Below are 15107 nucleotides of genomic sequence, written 5' to 3' on the forward strand. Positions count from 1 at the left end.
TTCATTTTATGAGACTAGTGTTATCTTGATTCCAGAAACTAGCCAAAGACATAACAAAAAAGAAACTATAAATCAGTATCCCTCATGAACACAGACACAAAAATCCTTAATAAAATGTCAACAAATTAAATCCAACAATATATAAAAAGGGTAGCACATTACAGCCAAGTAGGGTTTATCCTGGGAATACAAGGTTCCTTTTACATTCAAAAAGAGGTCAATGAAATTCATATTAGCAGAATAAAAATTAAACACTGTATGATCTTCTCAATAGACGCAGAAAACATTCCACATACAGATGGCCAACAGACACATGAAAAGATGCTCAACATCACTAATCATCGGAAATATGAATCAAAACCATAATGAGATATCACTTCACACCTGTCATAATGGCTATTATAAAAAAAGACAACAAAGAATAAGTGTTGGCAAGGATGAGAAGAAAAAATAAACCCCCGTGAATTCTTGAAAAGATTGTAAATTGGGCCCTGGCCAGTTTGGCTCAGCGGTTAGAGCGTCCACCTGTGGTCCGGAGAGGCCCGGGTTCGGTTCCCGCTAAGGGCATGTACCTCGGTTGCAGTTTGTCCCCGGCCCTGGTTGGTCGTGCGGGTGGCAGCCACTCGATGTGTCCCTTTCACATCGATGTTTCCCTCTCTCTCTCTTCCTCTCTCTCCCTCCCACTCTGTCTGTACAAAAAATGGAAAAATGTCCTCGGGTGAGGATAAAAAAAAAGATTGTAAATTGGTGCAACCACTATGGAAAACAGTATGATGATTCCTCAAAAAATTAAAAATAAAACTACCATATCACCCAGCATTTCCACTTCTGGGTATTTATCCAAAGAAATGAAACACTAATTTGAAACAATATATGTATTTCTGTATTTAATGCAGCATAATTTACAATAGCCAAGATATGGAAGCAACCTAGGCATCCATGGATAGATGAATAAATAATATGGTATATATATATATACTTGTGTATATATATACATATATTACTAAGGCATGAAAAAGAATGAAATCTTGCTGTGTGTGATGGACCTAGAGCATTATGCTAAGTGAAGTAAGTCAGACAGAGAAAGATATATACTGTATGACTTATTTATATGTGGAATCTAAAAAACAAAAACAAATGAACAAACAAAACAGAAACAAACTCAGATGGAGAGAACAAACTGGTGGTTGCCAATGTGAGGGTTGGGAAGATGGACAAAAAAGGTAAAGGTGACTAAGAAATAAACTGCCAGTTATAAGTCACGGGGATGTAATATACAGCATAGAGGATACAGTCCATGATATCATAATAACTATGTATAGGATACTAGATGGATACTAGATGTATCATGATGATCATTTTGTAAGGTGTGTAAATGTTTAATCACTATCTTGTATACCTCAAACTAATTTTACATGGTATGTCAACTGTAATTTAAAAAAATTAAAGTAGATTCTCAATAAATGTTTAATAAGAAAATAATGAATAAATGAATTCTACAAAAAATAAACTCAAGGGTAATAGATATGTTCCTTATCTTTTTTAAAAATATTTTTTCTTTATTGATTTTAGAGAGACAAGAAGAGAGGGAGACAGAGAAAGAAATATCAATGAGAGAGAACATTGATTGGCTGCCTCCTGCATGGCCCCCACTGGGGATCGGACCTACAACCTGGGCATGTGCCCTGACCCGGAATCAAACCAGTGACCTTTTGGTGCATGGATCAACACTCAACCATTGAGCCACACTGCCAGGCTATGTTCCTTATCTTGATCCTGGTGATGGTTCTGTGCATGTGTATCAAATGTATACTTTAAATGTGTGCAGTTTATTGTGTATCAATTATACCTGTTTTTATAAAGATATTATTTTAAATAGCTTGAAAAAAATGAAATAGGTATAAATCTACCAAAATATGTGCAAAACACATGTATGCTGAAAGTGACAAACACTAAAGAAGGAAATCAAAGAACTAAACAAATGGAGAGGCATACCACATTCATGGATAAGAAGACTTGCTATTGTTAAGATGCCAATTCGCCCCAAATTGCTCTATGGATTTAATGCAATCCAATGAAAATCCCAGTAGTAGTTTTTTCTTAACTATATATAGCTACATATATGTATAAGATGTATGTGTATACACACACATACACAAAGATGCATATATAGAGAAAAAGAGAATGATAAAGCAAATGTGTTAAAATGTTAACATTTGGGGAATCTGGGCAAAGAACATATACCAGTCCTAAAAATTTTCTGTAATGAGATTTCAAAATAAAAAGGTTTCTAAAAAGGGTGTATTCTTTTTTTTTTTTTTTCCTCCTCACCCAAGGACATTTTTGCATTCATCTTCAGATAGAGTGGGAGAACCACATTGACTAGTTGCCACCCACACAACCCCAATCAAGGCTGGGGACAAACTGCAACCGAGGTACGTGCCCTTAGCAAGAACTGAACCCGGGTCTCCCTGGTCTGTGAGCTGATGCTCTAACCATTGAGCAAAAACAGCCAGGGTAAGAGGATGTATTCTTTATTGCTTTGTCATCTATTTCTTCTATTAGATATTGCATATTTTGTGAACACATTGGATATCATTAAATACTTTATACCCCTTTTTAAAACCATGTCATAGTCCATAATGGCTGGGTGATTCAAAGTTTATTGAACCAATCAGTTATTGCTAAACATTTACATTTGCTTCTCCATGAATTTAATCCTTTACCCCATGTTCTTGCTACCTTCTTGCCCTATACCACTTTTTAAAACCATGTCATAGCCCTGGCCGGTTTTGCTCAGTGGTTAGAGCGTCGGCCTGTGGTCCAGAGAGACCCAGGTTCGGTTTCCACTAAGGCATGTATCTTGGTTGCAGTTTGTCCTGGGCCCTGGTTGGGTTGTGGCCCTGGTTGGGTCGTGCGGGAGGCAGCCACTCGATGTGTACCTTTCATGTCGATGTTTCTCTCTCTCTCTCTCTCTCTCTCTCTCTCTCTCTCTCTCTCTCCTTCCCACTCTATCTGAATATAAAATGGAAAAATGTCCTCAGCTGAAGATAATAAATAAATAAATAAATAAAATCATGTCATAGTCCATAATGGCTAGATGATTCAAAGTTTATTGAACCAGTCAGCTATTGCTAAACATTTACATTTGCTTCTCTCTGAATTTAATCACTTTACCCCATGTTCTTGCTACCTTCTGAATGAGTCAGACTCTTCCCTGGGACTGAGTAAAGCTATTCATTTCTGGGCCTTTGATAACAATACCGGGGAAAGTGTACCTAGACCAAGGGTCATCTATCTGCTGTTTGAAGCCCACAGATGGATTTTGTTTGGCCTGCACGATGTTTTTATGTATCTGAATTTATTGTTAACATTAATGAGAAGATTTCACTTGAAAATCTGGAGTTTTGGCTTTTCTTGAACATCAGATCTGGCAACAATGGGCCCGCATTCTGGTATGGCTGTCATGGCTGGAGTTAAGTCACTCTCTGTAGATGTGGAATAGGTTTCTCTGTCATTTGTTTTGATTGTTGCTTTCCTTTTTTGTGGAAATAAAAATACAAGGACCTTAAACAATGAAGTCAGGAACCAGATATAATTAATTTTTGTGTTCCCCCAACCTGGCACCGAGTAAGAGCCACCAATTTGCTTTGTGACAATAGAAATGACTTTCTTCTGTCGAGGCCTTAGTTTCCTTAGTAAAATGAGGAAAAGCAAACCTACCTCTGAGAGTGCTTTAAGAATTCAGAGGTCATGATTTGGAAATTGCCTGGCTAGAAGTAAATGCACAAGTGGTGTCTAGTGTGACAATTCACAACACATCCACCAGAATGAAAAAAAAATTTAAGACAGACAATATATTATGTGTATACACAACGGGTGAGAATATAAGTTAGAATAGTTTGACAGTAAAGCTAAACACATACTGGTCCTATGACCAGCAATCCCACTCTTGAATATATTCCCATATGTTAATCAAAGAAATGTACTAGAATACTTACAGCATCTATGTAGCCCCAAACTGGAAACTATTCAGTTTTAGGCATATTCTATATGGGAACCAGACATAAATGAAAATGAAAGAACTATTCCTATATACAATCTGAATTTTGGAAATATCATGGTAAGTAAAAGAAGCCAAATATACAATTCACACTGTATGGGTCCACAGGGAGTTCAAAACAGAAAAAACTAATCCATGCTGTTAGAAATCGGGTAAATGGTAACTTTCGGAGGAAATGGGTGGGCAGAAAGAGAGCATGTACTGGGATTTTGGGGGCTGCTAATATTTGATGTCTTGATCTGAGTACTGGTTGTACAGGTGCATTCACTTTGTATAAATGCATTGAACTATAAACTAACAAATTATACATGTGTCTATGTTTATACTTCAATAAAAAGTTTACAGGTACACCTTGTTTCATTGTGTGAGGTTTTACTGTTTCACAGATACGGCTTTCACAGATTGCAATGACCTTTTGTGGAGCAGGTCAGTTAGCGCCCTTTTTCCAACAGCGTTTGCTCACTTCATGTCTCTGTCACATTTTGGTAATTCTCTCACTATTTCAAACTTTTTCATTATTATTATATTTGTTACGATAATCTGTAATCAGTGATTTTGTTTTACATTATTTTTATTATTGATTTTTTAGAGAGAGAGGAAGGGAGAGAGAAATATTGATCCGACTGCCCTCTGCACACCCCCTACTGGGGATTGGGCCTACAACCTGGGCATGTGCCCTGACTGGGAATCGAACCTGGACCTCTCAGTCCATGGGATAATGCTCAATCCACTGAGCCACACTGTCCAGGCGATGTAATCAGTGCTTTTTGACATTAGTATTGTAATTGTTTCCTTGAGCCACAAACTGTGCCCAGTGAACTTAAGTGGTAAATGCTGTGTGTGTTCTGATTGCTTCACTGACCAGCTGTTTGTGCCCCCATCTCTCTCCCTGTCCTTGGGCCTCCCCAGTCCCACAACAATATTAAAATTAGACCAATTAATAACCATACAAAGGCTTCTAAATGTTCAAGTGAAAGGAAAAGTTGCCTGTCTACTGCTGGTGAAGATGCAGTAAAGATTTAGAATATTACATAAACTTAGTTGATAAAGCAGTGGCAGGATTTGAGAGGACTGACTCCAATTTTGAAAGGTCTACTGTGGGTAAAACGCTATCACACAGCATGACACGCTACAGAGAAATCGTCTCTTAAGAGTCAATTAATGTAACAAACTGCATTGCTGTCTTATTTTATGAAATTGACACAGCCTCCCCAACCTTCAGCAACTACCACCCTAATCATCATCAGTCATCAACATGGAAGCAAGATGTCCACCAGCAAAAAGATTAGGACTCGCTGAAGGCTCAAATGATGGTTAATATTTTCAGTAATAAAGTATTATTTTAATTACTGTGTGTACATTTTAGGCATAATGCTATTGTACACTTAATAGACTATAATATAGTGTAAACATAACTTTTATGTGCACTGGGAAACCAAAATATTCATGTTACTTGCTTTATTTCCATAGTCACTTTATTGTGGTGGTCTGGAACAAAACCTGCAGTATCTCCCCGGTATGTACTTAATAAACACTGTAGCTGGTGTGACAGCAGCAGCTATCCCTGGGACCAGAAGCCCGGGCTTTGGGGACAGACGGTTCTGGGTCTCTGTGATTTGGTCCTTATGACTGGCAAGTGGCTTCACGGCCCTAAGTTTGTTTCTTTCGCTGTAAAACAGGAAACATAATGTCAAGATTCAATTAGTTGATGCGCAAAAGAACAAAACTCAACCTAGTATATTTGTTGACCTAATTGGCTTTATTAGAGATTCGTGAATTTTAATAGGCAGAGAGGGTGAGACTAAGTTGAAAGAGCAGATTATTTCAGGCAAGGAGAACTTCCCTTAGAGGAATCTTACACAGAATACCTCACTAGTGCCCTGGCCGGTTTGGCTCAGCGGATAGAGCGGCGGCCTGCGGTCCCGAGAGACCCGGGTGCGGTTCCCGTTAAGGGCATGTACCTCGGTTGCAGTTTGTCCCTGGCCCTGGTTGGTCGTGCGGGTGGCAGCCACTCGATGTGTCCCTTTCACATCGATGTTTCTCTCTCTCTCTCTCTCTCTCTCTCTCTTCCTCTCTCTCCCACTCTATATGTACAAAAAATGGAAAAATGTCCTCAGGTGAGGATGAAAAAATAAATAAATAAATTTAAAAAAAAAAAGAATACCTCATTAGCATTGATCAAGAAACTAGACTGATTGGTTTAAAATTCCACTCCTGCCCTGCGGTGTGGCTCAGTGGACTGAGCATCAGCCAATGGACTGAGAGGTCCCAGTTGGATTCCCCCGTCAGGCCACATCCTGGGATTGCAGGCTCATCCCCAGCAGGGGGCGTGCAGGAGGCAGTCCACAGATGTTTCCCACATCATGTTTCTTTTTTTTTTTTTTTAAACAATTGTTTTTATTTTATTTATTTATTTATTTTTTTTATCCTCACCCGAGGATATTTTTTCAATTTTTTTACAGATAGAGTGGGAGGGAGAGAGAGGAAGGGAGATAGAGAGAGAAACATCGACGTGAAGGGACACATCGAGTGGCTGCCACCCGCACGACCAACCAGGGCCGGGGACAAACTGCAACCGAAGTACGTGCCCTTAGCGGGAACCGAACCCGGGTCTCTCCGGACCGCAGGCCGACGCTCTAACCGCTGAGCCAAACTGGCCAGGGCTCCCACATCATGTTTCAATTTCTCCCGCTCTCTCTCAAAAAAATCAATTAAAACATTTGAAAATAAAATAAAATTCTACTCCTAGGAGTGGTTAAAAGTGATATTAGGTTAGTTACTAAGTGTTGGTTTGTTGACTGCTTCACCAAAAGCGACTCCATTTTGGCCCCTTGCTTCCTCCTTCCCTCCCTCCCTTTTTTAACACCTGTATAACCCGACTCCTGGCACCGCTGCCTCATTTTCTCCAGCCTTCACACGCCTGGGATCTACCTGATTCACTGCTAACGCTAACCAGGGTTCGGGGCTGGGGCTCCCCGCGCGCGCGCATACACACACACACCCAACCCGGGGCTGAACCCCGGCCTTCTCACCCCTGCGGGGACAATCCTCCCGCGCAGCACACGTGGAGCCCCCCTGAAAGACGCCCCTGGGTTTCCAGCCCGTCACTAAATGACAGCGAAGGGCACTTGGCCCCAAGCGCTCTGGCAGATTTCTGATAAGCCTTTCATTTGAAAGAGCGACAGGGCAGTGCCACCTATTGGGGAGAAACCTGCGACCGTGGAGGTTGCGCGCAGTGGCACCACTTCGCTCCGCTACGCACGCGGACCGCCGGGCTCGCAGGCGCGCGTGCGCGCGCTCCAGGCACGGAGAGCGCCGGAGTGCGCCGGAGCGTACCTTGGGGGCGGGGCTCAGGGCGAGGCCTTCCCTTCTCTGCGTTCGGCCCCGCCCTTCCTGCCGGCTCTCAGCCACGCCTTAAACTACATTTCCCATGAGCTCCCCAGGCCCTCGTCTTCCGGTGGCGGCAGCGGAAGCGGTGACTGGATCAGGCCCGGCCACACACAGGCGGGCTTGGTCACTATGGAGGAGATAGGCATCCTGGTGGAGAAAGCACAGGTCCGGGGGGGGCCTGGCTCGCGGGGACAGGGCGAGACTGATCTGAGTGGGGGTGCTGAGTGACTGCAGGGATCCGGTTTGGGTCGGGGTGATTCCGGAGCCCTCTGTGGGAAGCTTTGTGCCGTTTCGAGGCCTGGGCTTGGTGGCCGAGTGATGTTAGGAGAGTGAGCCTCGGAAAGCCGGGGCTGGGGAATGAGTGACGTTAGGGGTTCTTTGGGACTAAATGATTTAGACGTCTAGCTGGGAGTGCTTAGTGACATCCGGGCCCCGGCAGGGATGGGGATGGGTCGGGTGGTGAGCGATGTGTGGAATTCGGCCTTGGGGCTGCGTGATGTCTGAGGCTGGGCTGGGTTGCTGCCCGATGTTCGGGGCTTGGCTGGTGTTGGAGAGCTAAGTGATAACTGGTCTGGCCGAACGATGTGTGAGACCTACCGGGGGTGGGGGGGCTGGATGACATAAGGGCATAATGTGAGTTGGGGTTCCATAACATGAGGGATCTTTTTGGAGTATCTGGGTAATTCCAGGATTGCTTGAAGGCATGGTGACAGGAGAGCGTTGTGACGTTAGGGACCTGTTGAGGGGGGCTGGAGGGCATTGGGGTCTGCTAAGGAGTTGATGAGACATTTAGACCCTAGGTGGGTGACATTGGGGACATGTTACAAGTGGCATATGGTAGCAAAAGATTTGTTTGGAAGGTTAGTTGAGAGTGACTTTATGGTAAAGTCAGATTATTTCATGAGGGGGGCTCGCTTTTTCCAACTTGCGTTTCCTACCTTGGGCTAGGATGAGATCCCAGCACTATCAGTGTCACGGCCGCAGACTGGCTTGTCCTTCCTGGGGCCTGAGCCTGAGGACCTGGAGGACCTGTACAGCCGCTACAAGGTACATTCAACCCGAATCCAGACCCTGCAGAGGGCCCAGAGTCCCATACACCCACCACCCTCCATGACTCCCTGACTCAGCAAGACCTGGAGCCATCCCCTACTTCTCCCCTCTGCTTACAGAAGCTGCAGCAAGAGCTGGAGTTTCTGGAGGTGCAGGAGGAGTACATCAAGGATGAGCAAAAGAACTTGAAAAAGGAATTCCTCCATGCCCAGGAGGAGGTGAAGCGAATCCAGAGCATCCCACTGGTTATCGGGCAGTTTCTGGAGGCTGTGGATCAGAATACAGCCATCGTAGGCTCCACCACAGGTGTGTGGGGGTGGGGAGCACCTCATTCACTCATCTGTTCATTGAGTAACTGTTCAATGTTTCCTGGCATGTGCCAGGAACAGTGCTAGGGTCCTACAACAGAAAACAAGGCAAGACAGCGTAATGGTGTTTTTCAGAGTATTTTAAGTCTTATGCTAAAGTGGAAATATATTCTACATTCTCTCTTTCCCTCTGTGTAAGTGTGTGTGTGTGTGTAATTTATATAGTAAAAGTTTCACCAAATGTTATTTAGCCTTACATTGTGTGACATACTCTACTTGCTTTTCCATTTCTTTCTAATCTTTTATTTTAAACCATGTTCTGGTCATGAGTCTGTAAACCGATTTCATGACAAGTTCTGGATTGGGATCTGCACTTTGAGACCAGGGGTGAAGTGTTAAGAGGTTGGGCTTTGGTAAGGACTCAGTATATGGTAGCTGCTGTTATTTATTTTATTTTATTTTATTTATTTATTTATTTATTTTGGTGGTATGTACCCCTAGCGGGAACTGAACCCAGGACTCTCTGGTCCGCAGGCTGATGCTCAACCACTGAGCCAAACTGGCCAGGGCGGTAGCTGCTGTTATTAACCATGGGTTCGCACCCTGCCTTCATAATGGTCATTGTCTCTGTATCTTATCAGTCTTTTCTGCTTTCGACCTCTACTCCTCTGAACCAAGCCATGTTCTTGTAAAGGTTTTAGGGAAAAGTGTGTGACTGGTTCTGGAATTGGACTGATGGGCTGGTAGTGAGGCAGTGAAGGGAGGGAGAGATCCAAAATGAGGCCTGTGTCTTTAACCTGTAGGTTATAGGGGGACAGTGGGGCTATCCCTGAGGTGGCAACATGGTCAAAGGAGTAAATTTAGAAGGAGACAGTGAGGGCAGTCTAGGACATCACAGGGTGGTGTCTGGGAGGCTACTGAACAGCCAAGTCTGAAGATCAGGAGAGAGATTGATACTGGAAAGAGAGATGTACATCACGACCATAAATATACAGAGTGGATTAGAGAAGTAAGACAAGTCTGAGTGAGCAGGAAAGAGTCTGGTGCAGAGACCTAGATGGGAGGACCTGAATCAGGGCAGGACCCAGGGGAAAGAGAGGAGAGATTGGTTGGGGAGACATTCAGGAGGCTGGGTGGAAGGTCATAGTGACTGATGGGCTATGGAAGGAAGAGGAGAAAAGCCCAGGATGAGGCTCAGGGTTCTTGCTGGTGACTAGGGACTATGGGCCTGCCTGAGACAGGTACAAGAGGAGTAGCACAATATGGGGGAAGCTATGAAGAACACAGGGACACAGTAGGTGGGAGGTACCCAGGCGAATCTAAAGGGAGGCATTCTAAGAGGCTGCCGGACACCGGGGTCTGCGTGAATGTGGGAGACAAACCGGAGGAGGCAGGCTGGGGAGGGGGGCAGTCGGGTATGAGTGAGAGATACTGGTGGCCTAGAAGGCACAACTGAGGTCACGGGGAGACGACAGTGCTGGCACTTCTCATTTTCCCCTCTCCCATTCTTTCCCCAAAGGCTCCAACTATTACGTGCGCATCCTGAGCACCATCGACCGGGAGCTGCTCAAGCCCAATGCCTCGGTGGCCCTCCACAAGCACAGCAACGCCCTGGTGGATGTGCTGCCTCCGGAGGCGGACAGCAGTATCATGATGCTCACCTCAGGTGAGGGGGGAGCCTGGGGCCGGGGAGGCCCGAGAGCACGCGGTGTGCCAGGCTGAGAGTCCCAGCTCTGCTCTCCCACCAGACCAGAAGCCAGATGTGATGTATGCAGACATTGGGGGCATGGACATCCAGAAGCAAGAGGTGCGGGAGGCCGTGGAGCTCCCGCTTACACATTTTGAGCTCTACAAGCAGGTGAGGAACTGGAGGTGGCAGGGAAGGGAGAGGCCCTACAGAGACGGGTTGGTGCCAGGACTCCCTGGCTCATCCTTCTTCCTCCACTTCCGTATTTCAGATCGGCATAGATCCTCCCCGAGGCGTCCTCATGTACGGCCCACCCGGCTGCGGGAAGACCATGTTGGCAAAGGCCGTGGCTCATCACACCACTGGTGAGCCACTCGGTCCCTCCCTGAAGCTCTGACCTTCTGGGCTTTTCCAGCCTTGCTCCCTGCTCTCTCATCGTCCCCAGGAAGTGGCACAGCACAGTGATTAAGAACATGAGCTCTGGGGTCAAAGCCCTATTGTGCCTCTTAGTTACTGGCTGTGCAGTCTTGGGCTGGTGACTTTACTGCATGCCTCAATTTCCTCATCTAACAGAAGACTCACTTCACAGTATTACTGTGAGAATTAACAAAATAATTTAGTATTTTACTGCAGTGGGTTGTGACCCATTAGTAATTAGGAATTCCAACTCATAGGTTGCAACGAGCATTTTAAAGAATGAGACAGAACAAAAGATGTAAGAGCCCATCTAGTGAGATGTCATACTGTTCTGAAAAACTTCCTTCACATACATGTACACACACACACATATATTGTGACTGTTTATAAATGTATTGTACGTTCCAGGCAAAAGGTCTGGAAATCAATGTATTACTATTTATATATGTGTGTGTGTGTGTGTGTGTGTGTGTGTGTTTTAATCCTTGACCGAGGATATTTTTTCATTAATTTTCAGATAGAGTGGGAGGGAGGGAAGGAGGAGAGAGAGAGAGAGAGAGAGAGAGACATATATCGATATGAGAAAGACACATCAGCCCTGGCCAGTTTGGCTCAGCGGTTAGAGCGTCGGCCTGCGGTCCGGAGAGACCCGGGTTCGGTTCCCGCTAAGGGCACGTACTTCGGTTGCAGTTTGTCCCCGGCCCTGGTTGGTCGTGCGGGTGGCAGCCACTCGATGTGTCCCTTCACGTCGATGTTTCTCACTCTCTCTCCCTTCCTCTCTCTCCCTCCCATTCTATCTGTACAAAAAAAAATGGAAAAATATCCTCGGATGAGGAAAAAAAAAAAAAAAAGAAAGAAAGACACATCAGTTGGTTGCCTCCTGCACGACTCTAACCAGGGCCGGGGATTGAGTCACAACCGAGGTATGTGCCCTTGACTGGAATCAAACCTGCTACTGTGGTCCATGGGCCGATGCTCTAACCGCTGACCCATACCGGCCAGGGCTGTATTACTATTTATAAAGCCTAAAATAGGGCTCAGCACATCTTAAAATCTTCATACATGTGAGGCAGGGAGCAGAAGGCAGTGGTTTAGCAGTGGGTTTTCTGGGCCAGACTGCCAGGTTTGAAATCTGTCTCCCCTAAAGCTATTTATGTAAATTAGTACTTGTAAGTTGGTTTATGTAACCACTCAGTAAGGTAGCCTCTCTGTGACTCCTGTTTCCTATTTTTCTGGGGTGTTCAGGGGATTAAATCAATGTAAAGCTTCTAGAAGCATACCTGGCACATAGTAAGTAGACAGTGAATATTAGCCATTGTCAAGATTATTCATTTGCTTAGCAGTTCATTGGACTTCTGTTCTCCCAGGCCCTGTGCTGGGATACAGCAATGAATCAGACTTGTCCCCTGCCTTGGAGAAGCTCCCAGCTTGGCTGGGGGAAAAGAACTAAACACTTAGAACTTAATCATTCCGGTAATATTTACTGAGCACCTAATACGTGCCAGGCTATGTTGTGGGTGCTGGAGACACGACAGTGAACAGAGCAAAGTCTCCATACCTCATGGTTTCACGGAACTGGTATCTTAGTTGGGAAGCTCTTGGACAGATAAGTGAATAGATTGTATGTTGCATGGTGTTCAATTCATGAAGAGAACAACTAAGCAGAATAAAGGGATACAGAATAATAGGGGCTGCAGCTTCACATGTTGAACTTTAAGAAACAAATTAAGCACTGGCCGATTTGACTCAGCAGTTAGAGCGTCAGCCTGCAGACCAAAGAGTCGCGGGTTCGATTCCAGCCAATGGCATGTCCCTCGTTTGTAGTTCATCTCTGGCCCCGGTTGGGGTCGTGCGGGAGGCAACCAGTCAATGTGTCCCTCTCACATCGATGTTTCTCTCTCTCTTTCCTTCTCCTCTCCCCTCCCTCCTACTCTATCTGAAAATAAATGGAAAAATATTCTCGGGTGAAAGATAAAAAAAAAAGAAAGAAACAAGTTAAAAAGGAGGGTCCCAGAACACACCCGTCTTCAACCCAGTTGTCTGTTGTTGATTGTGTCAGAAGATGTGCCTGTGGGTCCTTATAGCAAAGGGGAGGTCAGAGCTCATGGCGAGGTAACACGATGCCTTTGTATATGGCAAACTGTTTTACTGATTGTTCAAGTGCTCCGGAAACACAGATTTTTTTTCTGTATCTTGGATTCCATGAATATCTGGCTTTTCTCCACACAGGCATGTTGAAGCACAGATGCATTTGTTTTTGTTTTTAAATGTCCTGATTGTTCAATGTTGGGCCAAAAAAACCAGCACATCTGTGGACAGGGTTCATGATTTGCGCTGCTGGCTTGCTATGGGATGCAAGCAGATGGCTGGCCCTTGACAGTGGATCTGGGACCCAGTCCAGGGTGTTTAGAGAATGACCTGGCTACTTGGATTTGGTATCCAAAGGAAGGGACGTCCTCCGGGAATTCCCAGTTTCAGTTAAAGTAGGATGGGCCCTAGAGGAGACCTACCCCATCTAACCCTTGTCATCCTGCCATCAGCTGCGTTTATCCGGGTCGTGGGCTCAGAGTTTGTACAGAAGTATTTGGGTGAGGGCCCCCGCATGGTCCGGGACGTGTTCCGCCTGGCCAAGGAAAATGCACCTGCCATCATCTTTATAGACGAGATCGATGCTATCGCCACCAAGAGATTTGATGCCCAGACAGGGGGTAAGTGATGCCCAACAGGGCCTGGGGTCTTGGGCAGGCCTGTTGTACATAATGCCCTGGACTAACTGTGTTGCATATTCCAGCTGACAGAGAGGTTCAGCGAATCCTGCTGGAGCTGCTAAATCAAATGGATGGATTCGACCAGAACGTCAATGTCAAGGTTCGGAGTTTGGGATGGGCAAGGGGAAGGTGGGGCTGGCATGTGAGGGGACAGATATTATGGTGGGAAGGAGGGTGCGGTGGAAACAGAGGTCTGAGCCAGCCTGTCCACAATGCCAGGTGATCATGGCAACGAACAGAGCAGACACCCTGGATCCTGCCCTGCTGCGGCCAGGACGCCTTGACCGTAAAATCGAATTTCCACTCCCTGACCGCCGCCAGAAGAGATTGATTTTCTCCACTATCACCAGCAAGATGAATCTCTCTGAGGAGGTTGACTTGGAAGATTGTATCCTGCTCTAGAAGTATGGGGAGGGTCGCAGTTGGAACTGGGGATTGGATCTGCACCTCCACCTCTGCTTTCACCATGACCCAGACTGTGCAGGTGGGTGACCAGGGAGGGGGAGTGGTGACAGAGACAGCCCAAAGATGACTGCTGGCTCCAGGCATTCACCCCGTCATGCCGGGAGTGGTTTCCTTAACCAGCCCGCTGCAGATGTGGCCCGGCCAGATAAGATTTCAGGAGCAGATATCAATTCCATCTGTCAGGAGGTGAGTGATGGTTTTCATCTGGATCCAGGCTGGGGGTAGGTAAAGACCCTCCCTCTCTGAGATCACTCTACTGCAATCCTTCTGTTCCTCATTGCCTCCCTGGGGTATTGGGCCTGGTCTGTCTCATCCTCCATCGCTAGGAGTGGGGAGTGCAGGGAGTAGATTTTAACTCTCGTCCCTTAACAGAGCGGAATGCTGGCTGTCCGAGAGAACCGTTACATTGTTCTGGCGAAGGACTTCGAGAAAGCCTACAAGACAGTCATCAAGAAGGATGAGCAGGAGCATGAGTTTTACAAGTGACCCCTCCCCTACAACACAGGGCCCAGGGACTTCTCTCACCTCCCCAACTTCCGTCCCCAAACCTAGTTGTCTTTTCTCTTTACCCAGGATTGATTTATTCAATAAATATACAAGATTGAGTCCATCTAGTCTCTTCTTAAAAGTTTAATTCTTTTCATATCCTGGGCCTTGAATAGGATCCTCTGTGCCCCTCCCGTTCTCCTGACTGATGAGTGGGTGAGGTACATACATGGCCTGGGCTGCAGCTTGAGAAGCAAACAATTGGAACAAAACGACTTCAGAAACTTTGGGAAAGGGATGGAAAATGAACCTCAGACCACAGCCATGACCACAAAATAAAGCCCCCATACATCTCCCATCCCCATTTCCTACAGGTAGAAGACTCTGGTCTTTGGTGAGCCCTGCCTTCCTCACATTCAGGGAATATCAATGAAAGAGACAACTCCACAGAGTCCCCCAGAGCAGGGATGGGG

The 15107-nt window shown here is 45.7% G+C and overlaps 1 protein-coding gene across 1 annotated transcript; it reads left to right on the forward strand.

Moving 5' to 3' along the window:
- The first annotated feature begins 7519 nt into the window (after positions 1-7519).
- On the forward strand, positions 7520-14758 carry PSMC4 (proteasome 26S subunit, ATPase 4). Its single transcript, XM_036274420.1, has 11 exons — positions 7520-7618; positions 8402-8500; positions 8623-8809; positions 10331-10477; positions 10560-10669; positions 10770-10863; positions 13456-13623; positions 13707-13783; positions 13903-14071; positions 14279-14334; positions 14521-14758. The coding sequence occupies exons 1-11, from the start codon at positions 7583-7585 to the stop codon at positions 14632-14634; spliced, it is 1257 nt and encodes a 418-aa protein (XP_036130313.1). The 5' UTR covers positions 7520-7582; the 3' UTR covers positions 14635-14758.
- The last annotated feature ends 349 nt before the right edge of the window (positions 14759-15107 follow it).

Source organism: Molossus molossus, unplaced genomic scaffold (genome assembly GCF_014108415.1).
Source record: "Molossus molossus isolate mMolMol1 unplaced genomic scaffold, mMolMol1.p scaffold_m16_p_21, whole genome shotgun sequence".
NCBI classification, from domain to species: Eukaryota; Metazoa; Chordata; class Mammalia; order Chiroptera; family Molossidae; genus Molossus; species Molossus molossus.

Bases quoted from the DNA above. Each gene is read 5' to 3' on its own strand.
- PSMC4 (XM_036274420.1), top strand. From the start codon at position 7,583: ATGGAGGAGATAGGCATCCTGGTGGAGAAAGCACAG. The intron at 7,619-8,401 runs GTCCGGGGGGGG...ACCTTGGGCTAG, and splicing joins TCCTGGTGGAGAAAGCACAG to GATGAGATCCCAGCACTATC. The intron at 10,864-13,455 runs GTGAGCCACTCG...TCCTGCCATCAG, and splicing joins CGTGGCTCATCACACCACTG to CTGCGTTTATCCGGGTCGTG.